Source organism: Macadamia integrifolia, chromosome 13 (assembly GCF_013358625.1).
Source record: "Macadamia integrifolia cultivar HAES 741 chromosome 13, SCU_Mint_v3, whole genome shotgun sequence".
Lineage (NCBI taxonomy): Eukaryota > Viridiplantae > Streptophyta > Magnoliopsida > Proteales > Proteaceae > Macadamia > Macadamia integrifolia.
The window spans coordinates 21,501,610-21,514,645 of NC_056569.1; the positions used below are offsets into that span (position 1 = coordinate 21,501,610).

General features: G+C 40.8%; 1 protein-coding gene across 1 annotated transcript in view; it reads left to right on the forward strand.

Moving 5' to 3' along the window:
• Positions 1 to 13,036, forward strand: part of LOC122059286 (vacuolar protein sorting-associated protein 52 A-like) — a 40,531-nt gene that overhangs the window by 20,718 nt on the left and 6,777 nt on the right. Inside the window, exons 7-10 of the mRNA XM_042621994.1 lie at positions 9,360 to 9,542; positions 9,877 to 9,992; positions 10,125 to 10,183; positions 10,927 to 11,027. Coding sequence (XP_042477928.1) covers positions 9,360 to 9,542; positions 9,877 to 9,992; positions 10,125 to 10,183; positions 10,927 to 11,027 — 459 coding nt within the window. The remainder of the gene's footprint in view (positions 1 to 9,359; positions 9,543 to 9,876; positions 9,993 to 10,124; positions 10,184 to 10,926; positions 11,028 to 13,036) is intronic.

A 13,036-nucleotide genomic window follows, 5' to 3' on the forward strand; every position in this document is an offset into this window, starting at 1 on the left:
TTATTTCTTATTTTTTGTTACTTAGTTTCTCTTGTTGTTGTTCCTTATGTTTGTGTAGTACTGTAGTTTATTCAAATAGATATGGCTACTAGTGGTAGTGGCGGGCCATCTGCTAGCACTGGAGCATCAACATATGATCCAAGCAAAGATCCAACTAGGAAGGCCAAATCAAAAGACCCCGGGTGGAAGTATGGATATTGGCCAGATCTTAATGATAAGAACTTAGTGCCATGTACACTTTGTGGAAAAGATGCCAAAGGAGGAATCAAAAGGCTTAAGCAACATTTAATTGGTGGGTATGGAGATATGTCAAAGTGCCCAAAAACAACTGCAGCAATCGCTAGAGAGATGTATGAAGCTATCATACGAAATTAGAAGAGGAAGCCTGATGTATTTGATGAGGAATATTCTGTTGATCATCAACAGGGAGAGGATTTGCCTGAAGAGATAGAAAGTGGAGGGCAACTCCAGTCTGGTGCACCAAGGCCCCCAACTATAGACTCCTCAATAAAGAACCTTGTGCCAAGCTCTGGGACATCTTCCAAAAGGAATAAAGCTAATGTTATTACACAAGTGGCAGTAAAGGGTCCGATAGATTCTTATCTTCGACGGACTCCTGAAGAAATAGTTGGTGAGAGGAGGTCTCAAGGTGCTACCCAGACAACAATACAAAGCAGCTTAAGATCAAATGCAGACAGAAAGAAAACTAATGCATATGTTGCAAAATGGTTTTATGAAGCTGGCATCCCATTCAATACAATCAAGTTTAGGAGCTTTGAGAAGATGGTTGAAGCCATTGCGCAGTTTGGGTCAGGATATAAGCCCCCTTCTTACCGTGAGTTGAGAGTGCCCTTGCTACAGGATGAAAAAGCTCAGATTGACTGTATCAAGAAGAAATATGAAGATTATTGGAAAAGGCACGGGTGCACTCTTATGTCTGATGGGTGGACTGACAAGAGAGGTAGACACTTGATTAAGTTCCTTGTCAATTGTCCATTGGGGACTTATTTTATGGGCTCTGTAGATGTATCTAGTGAGTCTCAATATGCAGACATGTTATTTTAGCTACTTGATAGTAAAATTGAAGAAATTGGGGAGGATAATGTGGTACAAGTAGTTACAGACAATGCGGCTAATTATGTTGCAGTTGGTAGAATGTTGATGTAAAAACGGAGTAAGCTTTATTGGACTCCTTGTGCAGCTCATTGTTTGGACCTCATGTTAGAGGACATTGGCAAGTTGAAAGCTTATAAAACAACAATAGAGAGGGCAAAAACAATGACAAGTTTTATTTACAGACATTACAAACTTGTTGATGCTTTGAGGAAAAAGACAAATGGGATAGATCTGGTGAGGTCTGGAGTTACAAGATTTGCTACCTCATTCTTGACACTACAAAGTTTGTACAAGAACAAGGGTGCCTTAAAGCAATTATTTGTATCTGATGATTGGAATAGTTCTAAGTTGTCGAAGACAGAGGCAGGGAAGAAAGTACTTGAGACAATACTTGCACAAACATTCTGGAACCGTGTACTAGATTGCTTAAGAGCATCCCAACCAATTTTAGTTGTCTTGAGGTTAGTAGATGCTGATGAGATGCCTGCATTGCCTGAAGTTTATTTGGCAATGGAAATAGCAAAAAAAAGGATAAAAGTAAATTTTGCCAACAAAAAACGGTCATGGAAGAAGGTGTTAGCAATTATTGATGACCGTTGGGAGGTCCAAATGGATCGACCTTTATATGCTGCTGGCTTTTACCTAAATGCTAGCAAATGTTGACTACATCAATGATGAGAGACTCCCTTTTGAAGAATCATGTAAAATACAAGATGCATTCATGGCAGTTATTGAAAGCTGTCAAGAGCTTCTTCTTCAATCCCAGCCAGATCAAGGCCATCACCCACACTTTTCTTTGCCTTATTCCAAAGAAGGTGCTGACACAATGAATGATTTCAGGCTGATATCTTTATGCAATTTCCTATACAAGTTCATTGTCAAGATCCTTGCCAATCGTATCAAGACTATCATTGGCCCCCTTGTTAGTGACAACCAGCCTACCTTCATCCCAGGAAGATCCATTAGAGACAACATCCTTCTTTGCCATGAAATTGTCAGAGGCTTTGACAAAAAATCCCACCCTCCAGCGGCTCTCATGAAAATTGATATTCATAAGGCTTTTGACTATTTGAGATGGGATTACATTGTTTCTGTTCTCAACTTGATGGGTTTCCCATCAGTCTTCACCAACTGGATCTTCCATTGTATTGCCTTCCCTAAATTTTCAGTGCTAGTCAATGGCAGCCCAACGAATCATTTCTCCTCTTCTTCTGGGATTCGTCCCTCTATCCCCCTACATATTTCAGTGCTAGTCGGGCACTATTCTTTCAATAACTGCCATGAATGCATCTTGTATTTTACATGATTCTTCAAAAGGGAGTCTCTCATCATTGATGTAGTCAAAACATTTGCTAGCATTTAGGTAAAAGCCAGCAGCATATAAAGGTCGATCCATTTGGACCTCCCAACGGTCATCAATAATTGCTAACACCTTCTTCCATGACCGTTTTTTGTTGGCAAAATTTACTTTTATCCTTTTTTTTGCTATTTCCATTGCCAAATAAACTTCAGGCAATGCAGGCATCTCATCAGCATCTACTAACCTCAAGACAACTAAAATTGGTTGGGATGCTCTTAAGCAATCTAGTACACGGTTCCAGAATGTTTGTGCAAGTATTGTCTCAAGTACTTTCTTCCCTGCCTCTGTCTTCGACAACTTAGAACTATTCCAATCATCAGATACAAATAATTGCTTTAAGGCACCCTTGTTCTTGTACAAACTTTGTAGTGTCAAGAATGAGGTAGCAAATCTTGTAACTCCAGACCTCACCAGATCTATCCCATTTGTCTTTTTCCTCAAAGCATCAACAAGTTTGTAATGTCTGTAGATAAAACTTGTCATTGTTTTTGCCCTCTCTATTGTTGTTTTATAAGCTTTCAACTTGCTAATGTCCTCTAACATGAGGTCCAAACAATGAGCTGCACAAGGAGTCCAATAAAGCTTACTCCGTTTTTGCATCAAGATCCTACCAGTTGCAACATAATTAACTGCATTGTCTTTAACTACTTGTACCACATTATCCTCCCCAATTTCTTCAATTTTACTATCAAGCAGCTGAAATAACATGTCTGCATATTGAGACTCACTAGATACATCTACAGAGCCCATAAAATAAGTCCCCAATGGACAACTGACAAGGAACTTAATCAAGTGTCTACCTCTCTTGTCAGTCCACCCATCAGACATAAGAGTGCACCCGTGCCTTTTCCAATAATCTTCATATATCTTCTTGATACAGTCAATCTGAGCTTTTTCATCCTGTAGCAAGGGCACTCTCAACTCATGGTAAGAAGGGGGCTTATATCCTGACCCAAACTGCGCAATGGCTTCAACCATCTTCTCAAAGCTCCTTAACTTGACTGTATTGAATGGGATGCCAGCTTCATAAAACCATTTTGCAACGTATGCATTTGTTTTCTTTCTGTCTGCATTTGATCTTAAGCTGCTTTGTATTGTTGTCTGGGTAGAACCTTGAGACCTCCTCTCACCAACTATTTCTTCAGGAGTCCGTCGATGATAAGAATCTATCGGACCCTTACTGCCACTTGTGTAATAACATTAGCTTTATTCCTTTTGGAAGATGTCCCAGAGCTTGGCACAAGGTTCTTTATTGAAGAATCTATAGTTGGGGGCCTTGGTGCACCAGACTGGAGTTGCCCTCCACTTTCTATCTCTTCAGGCAAATCCTCTCCCTGCTGATGATCAATAGAATAATCCTCATCAAATACATTAGGCTTCCTCTTCTTATTTCGCATGATAGCTTCATGCATCTCTCTAGCGATTGCTACAGTTGTTTTTGGGCACTTTGATATATCTCCATACCCACCAATTAAATGTTGCTTAAGCCTTTTGATTCCTCCTTTGGCATCTTTTCCACAAAGTGTATATCGCATTAAGTTCTTATCATTAAGATCTGGCCAATATCCATACTTCCACCCGGGGTCTTTTGATTTGGCCTTCCTAGTTGGATCTTTGCTTGGATCATATGTTGATGCTCCAGTGCTAGCAAATGGGCCGCCACTACCACTACCATTAGTAGCCATATCTATTTGGATAAACTACAGTACTACACAAACATAAGGAACAACAACAACAAGAGAAACTAAGTAACAAAAAATAAGAAATAAAAATGAGAGAAGGCATTGCACTAATGCACAACAGTCAATAGTAGTAAAAAAAATTCATAAGAGAAGAAGCATTGCACTGCCACTAATGCACTCTACAATCTAAAAAATAATAATTAATGCACTACAGTCTATCTACAGTAGCAGGGAAATGCACCAGCAGGAGAAGAAGGAATCATGCGGTAGTAAAAAAAAATTCATAAGAGAAAAAACATAACACTAATGCACTAATGCACTAATGCACAACAGTAGTAATCATGCAATCATAAATTCATAATACAGATTACAGTCTACGTCTACTTGCAGGGGGAAAAAAAAAGGAAGCACTAGCAGCGGTGCTGCCAGCGCAGGATAAGAAGCAGAGAAGAAGAAGCATAGAAAGAACCGGCAGCCTCCATAAGAAGCATTCAAGAACAGCAGAGGGGAAAAAAAAAAAGCACTAGCCACTAGCAGCAGGGCTGCCAGGACAGACGACACCAGAAGAAGGAAGAAGAAGAAACACAAGAAGAAGAGACAGGAAGAAGCAGAGGAAGAAGAGAAGAAGAAAAAAAATACAGATGCAGACGAACAAGAAGAGAGGAAAAAAAAAAAAAACAGTCGTAGACGAAGAAGAAGCAGAGGAAGAAGAAGGGAAAAAAAAAACAGTCGTAGACGAAGAAGAAGCAAAGGAAGAAGAGGGAAAAAAAAAAATCAGTCGCAACTCACAAACGAAGAAGCAGAAGACGAAGTAGGAGGGAGGGAAAAAAAATATAATGCAAACATACCTGAAGTCGAAACAGAGGAGGGAACGATGGATTTCAACCAAGTCGAACTTCAATCTCAATCGGTCGGTTGAATCAATGAATCCAGCGCAGGTTCTCTAGGTTTAGAGGCATAGAGAACTTAATCGTAGAGAGACACTTCATCGGGAGAGAGAAACAGTGGAGGGTTTTAAATTCTAACCCTTTCACGTTATATTTCCCCTCACCACCAAACCTTTTTTTTTTTTTTTTTTATATTTTTTGGTTCACTTAAGGGGGTAAAATGATTTCATGCATCTCACACCATTTAAAAACCTGTACTTCATCAAATGAAAAGTTTACAATTAGAATATAAAAAACAAATACTTAAGTGAAAGGAAAAAAAAAACACAAGGCGTTTGCCTTTCCTACCAAGTCGTCCACGGCACCAAAGGCGACCACCTTTCCTACATACACAATGGCGTCCCTCGCCCTGCCCTTAAAAAAACGCCTGGATGCCTAGGCGACGCCTTGACAACTATGGAAGAGATGATGCCAAAAGTGTTAGTATTCTAAAGCTTTGAGGCTTCCTTGACATTTCTGAGCTTCCTAGATAAGGCAATGGGGGGGGTTGAGAAAGCTTGAACAGGCTTAAGCCATGCTTCCTCAACAACCTTTGAAAAATCTGGGTGGGATGACCACATATCAAAATATTTAAAGGGTTTAGGCCCAAAGGAGATGTTTGGTTGGATTGATAGGAAAATGGGGTTGTGATCAGAGATGGATGGAGGCTCAAAAGAAGCATTGGAAGAAGGAAAGGCAGAAAGCCAGGCCTCATTTACAAGCATTCGGTCAAGTTTGCAAGTGATACGGGATGAGCCCGTTCTTTTGTTATTCCAAGAGAACTCAATGCCAGTCCATCGAAGGTCATCCACAGCTATATCCTCAATGCACTCGTTGAAGGATGCAATGTTGGCCATATTTAGGCGCCTTCCCCCTTGTTTTTCATCGGCATGCCGGACAACATTAAAATCTCCACAGATTCCCCAAGGCCTAGAGCCCCATTGCCTAGCAAGCAAACGAAGATCATTCCAAAGGAAGGCTCTCTCATTCATTCTGTTGGAGGCATAGATAACAGAGAAAAAGAAGGAGAAGTTGTGGGAAGAATCAACAATGGAAAGATGAAGGATTTGAGAGGTGGCGGAGATGAAGGATATAGAAAGGATTTTGGGATCCCAAAGAATGTTAATTCTGCCATTGGGGTGATGAGAATGGTTGGTGAAGAAAGACCAACCAGGGGCAATGGAGGAGGCAATTTTTGAAAATTGGTTTTCTTTAATGTGTGTTTCCAGCAAACAACAAAATCCAGGACGGAGGTCCTTGATGAGTAGGTAGGACGCGGCCTGCTTGCTAGGGGAATTTAGACCCCGAGCATTCCAAACCAGGGCCTTTGACATCAGACAATGGGAGAAGGAGGCGATTCATGCTCTGTAGGAACGGTGCAAGTGGTAGTAAGGGGAAGGCGGGACTTGCTGCGACGCTGATAGGATCTCTGAGAGGGGGCCTTGGGAGGAACAGGGGAGGCGGAGGGGTTGGACTTCACAAAAGGCTTTGATCAGGGCTTCCTCTCAGGCTTTTGACGAGGCTTCTTGGCAAGAGAGCAGTTCGAAGTAGCATCTCTTCGGGTGGAGAAGGCGGGTCAACTGATGTCTGCTGGGTCAAGACTAGTGGGTTCTCAGAATTTGCTTAAGGAATAAAGATATTAGGAGTAGGGGCCTCATGGGTTGCATGCGAGGAGTGGTGGGCTGAAGAGGGAGAAATGGAATGAGATGGGCCACGAGGAGATGGGCTAAGATGATGGGCCGAGGCTGATGTGTAATGAAGAGATGTGATCGCGACATTCTAGATTAGAAGGGGGAGATTTTAATGATGGTTCGACCAGAGTATTGGTCGGACCAATCTGGTTGTGGACCAAGGAGAGGGGGACAGAAAGGTTAAAAGGTGTAGTGGGGCAATCCTTCTCAGAGATAGCTCACAGGGGCCTTTTCGCAACATAGGGCAGAGGGACCACTTTTGGCAATTTGAGGCTCAGACGCCTGGGATTCACCGTCAGAAGAAGCTTCATCAGAAGAGGTAAGGTCTTCAGAAGAGTTGGAGTCAGAAGCCAAAGTATCGGAGGGGCTATCACTGGAAGAAGTATTTCCTTGGGAGTCAATAGGGTCGCTGGTAGGAGCATTGACGGGGAAAAGCTACTGGTCCGACTCCTCTTCCGGCTGCAAAATCGAGAATCGGTTTTGTCTAGCCGGCAAAACCTCATAAGGAAACTCCGGACGAAGCCCAGCAGTGGCAGTGGAAGCCAGTGGAGGCGGCGCCTCGCACGATCTCTTCGCCTCGTTGGGGGAGCAACGAAAGGCCGATCCTCAGTTATAGACATAACCGATTGATCTCGACGACAGGAAACTTCGATGGGAGCGTCCACATGGTCTTTGGGCATGCATATTGCCATGTTGTGACCGAAGACATTGCATCGCAGGCATTGAGGGGGACGCCAGTCGTAGTGGACTGGTTGCTGGAAACAGGGTCCATCGCCTTCTTGGACAGAGATTGAAGAAGGAAGGACAGCCAACACCGACACTTCGACACATATCCGGGCATAGGCCAAAAGGTCTTTTTTATTTGTTCTAGCATCGGAGCAGACGGGGGTACCCAACACAGAGCCGACGGTGCTCAGCCCTTCAGCACACCAGAAGTGCAAAGGAAGCCCCAGCAGCAATATCCAAAGGGGGATGGTGGAATAGTCTACCCTATTCAGGAGGAGCTGCCTATTCCATGACCTGAGGAAAATAGGTTTGCGATCCACAAGCCAGGGGCCCCCTTCCAAGCAGCGAACCTTGTCTCTGTCATCAAAAAGCTTAAATAGAAATAACCCATGGTCCATCAAGAAGATGTGCACCATCCCTGTAGGCCTCCATTGATTCAGAAGAGAGTGCTTGACCAGATTGAAAGGAGGGCGGCTGCCCAGAAAGTGGCCAACAAGGGAAGAGGACCATCTAGAGACCTCATCATTGAGAAGGCCTGATGGACATTTTGGTTGCAGGGAATTTCCAAAAGGGCTAGGGGGGACGAAATGAAGAGGGAGACCATCTACAGGGGCCACGACGGAGAAGCTATGATTTGAATTCCAGGCTGAGGCAGGGGGGAGGGGAGTGGGAATTTGGATGAAGGAGAGGGGTAGAGGCCAAAGGAGGAGAAACGGGTGGGGGTTCAGAGGTCCATGAAGGGTGGAGCTCAGGTCAGAATTGATAGGGTCATCAAGTGTTAATTGAGTGAATAGAAGGGGATTTTTTGTTGGCGCCCATTCATTGGTTGTATGTTAGATGTCTGGAATTTGGATGAGGGAAGTGTTTCGTGAAACTGAATACAAGGTTTTTAAGTTTCAGTAGGTATTGTATCGTATCGGCCAATGCGTATCAGTATCAGTAGGCATGGATACAGTACATAACTGATATACTATTATTATTATTATTATTATTATTTTTTAGAAATGTATGGTACACATTGGGTTAATACGGTTCGATATCATCAATTCCTGTCAATACAAACTGATACGCTCAATTAGATCTCTCCTCTTACTCTTCATTTGTTTATTTATTTATTTAGCACACATGCATGATCCCATGGATGAGAGTGTATCTAAACAATGTACACAATCAAATCAAAATGTTAGAAAATGCATCAAATGGGGCATACTTTATACACCCCCACACCCCCACCCCAAAAAAAAAAAAAAAAAAAAAAATGTTGTTAACCAAGTACGTCATGGTATCATGCATTCATGGGGCATACTTGAAAACAAAATTTGGGTCCTAAATGATCTGCCACATGGTAGATACCGGGTCTGACTTCCTAACATCTTATGATTGGACCTTATTGCTACTTATTTGATGTATTATGCTTCAAAACTGTTTTTTGCCTGTATCCTAAGCATTTCCATGAACATTTCCACGCATATCTTTAGTGTATATATGTCTCCAAGATCACCATTCGATACGATACCCAATAAATATACTATAATCAAACTGCCTCATTTACTCATTTAGTCGGATGCACCATGTGTCTTAACCAATTTCATAATTTTCTATTTGGTGAAATTATGTATTTCAAGTACCATTGAAAATGTTGAAAAATAGATATAATTAGCAAGATTTTTTTTATTGACCTTAAAATAAATTTTTTATGTAAATGAGAGGATTGGAGTTATCCAGTACTGTCTTAAGATTGTCTTTGAGGTAGCCTTTGAACAGCTAACAACTGTGCAGTTGACACTAGTCAAATAATTGTAATGATTATGTTTTGTAAACTTCTCATCTTTACTGAAGTATAGCCATTGTATTGCAGGTTCTAAGTGCCCATTTCCGGGCTTATATTCAAGCACTGGAGAAACTACAACTGGATATAGCAACAGCAAATGATTTGATTGGTGTAGAGACCAGAAGTGCTGGCCTCTTTTCAAGAGGAAGAGAACCTTTAAAAAACAGATCTGCTGTATTTGCACTGGGGGATAGGATAAACATTTTAAAGGTCTCTTAACACTATTATATGTTTTTTGAATAGTGACAGTGTGCTTTAAAATTCTACGTTTGATTTGACAGTCTCAGTCAATGATGCCGCGGATAACCTGTCCATAAAGTTTGAGTATTTACTATGCTATCACGTAGCAGAAAATAGCATCCAAGGATGCCCCGGGGGTGGGGGGTACCTCTCTAGGTGGGCTCACCTAGAAAGAGACCACATTTAATTAAAAAAAAAAAATTCCTTGATTCTATATGTTGAAAGCTTATTCTTCCTTCCCGGCGGGGGTCTAGTCTGAATGCCAAAAACTAGATTTTATTATTTGATTTTTTCTTTTTTTCAGGAAATTGATCAACCTGCATTGATTCCACATATAGCCGAAGCAAGCTCTCAGAAGTATCCATATGAAGTCCTCTTCAGGAACTTGCACAAGCTTCTTATGGATACTGCCACCTCAGAGTAGTCAATAGCTTCCTTATCTTTTGATATTTTGTTCTTAATGCTTATTTCTTTCCCCTTCTCTTTCTCCCTTTCTTGGCCCCCACCATAGAAAACTGTAACTTGAAACACTGATCTTTTCATTCCTTACAGATATCTCTTCTGTGATGATTTCTTTGGTGAAGAATCCATATTCTATGAGATATTTACCGGTAATCATGAAACTTGCACCTGGACATTATTTTGGAATTGATATCAGGATGGATCTGCATTGTCATTACGAAGAATAGAAATGCTTCGTATTACTGATTCTTCTGTATTTTTTCTGAGTAATTGTACTTTTGGATGCTTTTCCTGTACTATTTGAATATTTATTTTGTCAGATTAATATTTTTCATTCATACTGCCATTGTTGCAGCCTTGCATGTTATCTAATTTGTACTTTGTAGTCCTTGATGATTATTGCTTCAGTGTATAGAAGTCTGCTACCATCCTTACTGACACTAATGTTTTGGCGTGCTGGGAATTTTTTTTTTTAATGGCCCTGGAAACACATCAAGAATGTACTTTCTAAATAGCAGTTGCTACCAAAGAGCGTAATTCAAAAACTTGCTGAAATTTCGCTATTTTTGACATGTCTGAGATGAAACAGGGGGCGAAACACAAAATCAGCACTGTTTCACTGAAATTTTACTCATTTCGGTCACAAAAATGCAAAAAATACACTGTTTCAGCGAAATTTTGATAGTTTCCGGTTGACCTAAATGGCGAAATGAAATGTGTCTTTGAACCTTGCCAAATAGACATCTAATTTGCGTGCTAGAAAAGTTTTGGATTGTGATAAGAATTTCTTTTCTTCTTCTTGTTCTTCTCTTTGGTTTTTTTATTTTTTTTAATTATTATTTGCGTATGATAAGAATTTCATTGGTTTTCTGTTTGGCTTTGTTTACCGCAGGTCCATTTGCTGTTATCGATGAACACTTCAATGCAATCCTTCCAAATTGTTACGATGCTATCGGCCTAATGCTTATGATCCGCATTATACATCAGCACCAGGTAAAGTTGCACGTTTCTTAATCTATCCAATTTCTTCATATGTAATGCATAGGGGGGGGGTCCAGATGATAGCATCTATTAAGGGCCATGGTTTTCTGACACATGGGGCTGGTTTGGCCATTCTGATGTGATGAGTTCTAATAAATTGAAGTAAGCTTTAATGAACTGAAAACACCCCAGGACAGAACTGCAGTGTACCTAGCTTGGGTAACAGTGCCGCAGAAATTAGGAGATGCAATAACTCACAAACCAGCTAGCTGAGAGGGATAAAAATCTGGTCAAGGCTGGCCTAAATATGCTGAAGTTGTGGGTAAAATATCATCAAGATCCAACGGTTAGATGGTGGGTAATGAAGGGGGGCGGAAAATAGAAACTTGAGGAAAACAGAAATTAGTATCTCACTAAAACATGGATATCTTCCATTTAAGGTATGGTTACTCTGTTGCGACGCGGTGGTTGTGGGTTCGAGTTGGGAAACAGCCTCTTCAGGAAGTGGGGGTAAGGCTGCTTACATTATGACCCTCTCCAGACCCCACAGTGGCGAGAGCTAGGTTACACCCTTCTTCTAAAATATGAATAACTTCCAGTTTCCAGATCTGATGAACCTGCACTTTTGGACAAGTGTAGCCTCAATGGAGAACATGAGCTTGATCTAAGGGCTGGAATAGTAGGAATCCTTGATGGAAGTCTGAGATCACAAGTGGATGGAAACTACTGATGCAAGGATTGCAGCTGAGAAATAGAACTAACAGAACATGGAATGAGTAATAGTGATGTAGATCAAAGCTTGAAGAAGAGGACAATGACAAGAGTCGGAAATTACTATTCACATGAACAGTAGATTTGGTCAATATCTTCTATTTTGGTTTCCTATTTAGTTTACTTTAGTTAGTTTATTTTCTTAGTGAGCAAGATAGTTTCCTATTTTGTTAGTCAAAGAAATTTCTGTTGTGCAACTTAGGTTAGTTTCCTTTTTGTAATTAGTTGTTAGTTTTTAATTTTGTTAAGCTTGGTTAGCATGTTAAACACAAATTAGAAAGTGTTTCAGTCCATTAGTTTCCTCTTTTTTATTTTGCTATTGCTTCATGTCCAAGTTATGTAAGGCTATTTAAAGCCCATTGATCATAATGAAAATGGAGATTGAAATTTATAAAAATTGAGTGTTTACTCATGGCTGAGATAGCTATTACCTTGAGGGGTGAGATGCCCATTCTCTAATTTTTCTCCACCCTCCATCAATTTTCTTTCTTTTCCTTTTATTTGTTTTCTGTGAGAGAGTGTTTGAGTGATCATTACAAGCTTGTTAAAGTTCAGAAGTTCCATCAAAAGACCAGTTGAAGGCTTGTGGCTGTTGTACTGCGGAACTTCCATAAAGTTTCCTAATTCATGTCAACTGCATACCTCTCAATTCAACCATTGGAATTGTCTCATCTTTTGAGGCCTTGTTGACCCATCTAAGACCTTTATCTACTCCAAGTTTCAGCTCCATCTAAGGTACAGTTTGTGAGATCTCATATTTCTCCCTATTCAGCCAGATTTTTCAGATCATTCCGGGGATTAAGATCACTTGTGATTCTAGTTTACATTAAATAGCTGAACTAAATTATAAAGAATGGAAACTAAGGTGGTAGAATCAAACCCAAATTACCTCGACAGTCAGCTACACATACCTCGACAGTCAGCTACACATATGCCATGTAGCTTGTTGAAACTGAAGTAAAGATGGAGGGAAAAGAGAGGGAAGAAGGGATATGACCTGCCTTCACCACCAAGGCCTGAGGGAGGCTTCACTACTACCCAACCAAGGTTCATCACCTTGGCTTTGCTGCTGAATCACCAAATTAGCATGCATCTCACAAAGAAAACTCAATAGAGGAATTGCCAAAACTGTGGGATAGGGTACCCCATGCTTGTATTTATAACTTTGTATGGCTGAATACAAAATTTACTAACTCTCCATGTCTAGGAGAGTTCTGGACTTACAAGCAACTCAAACTAGTAACCTTTGG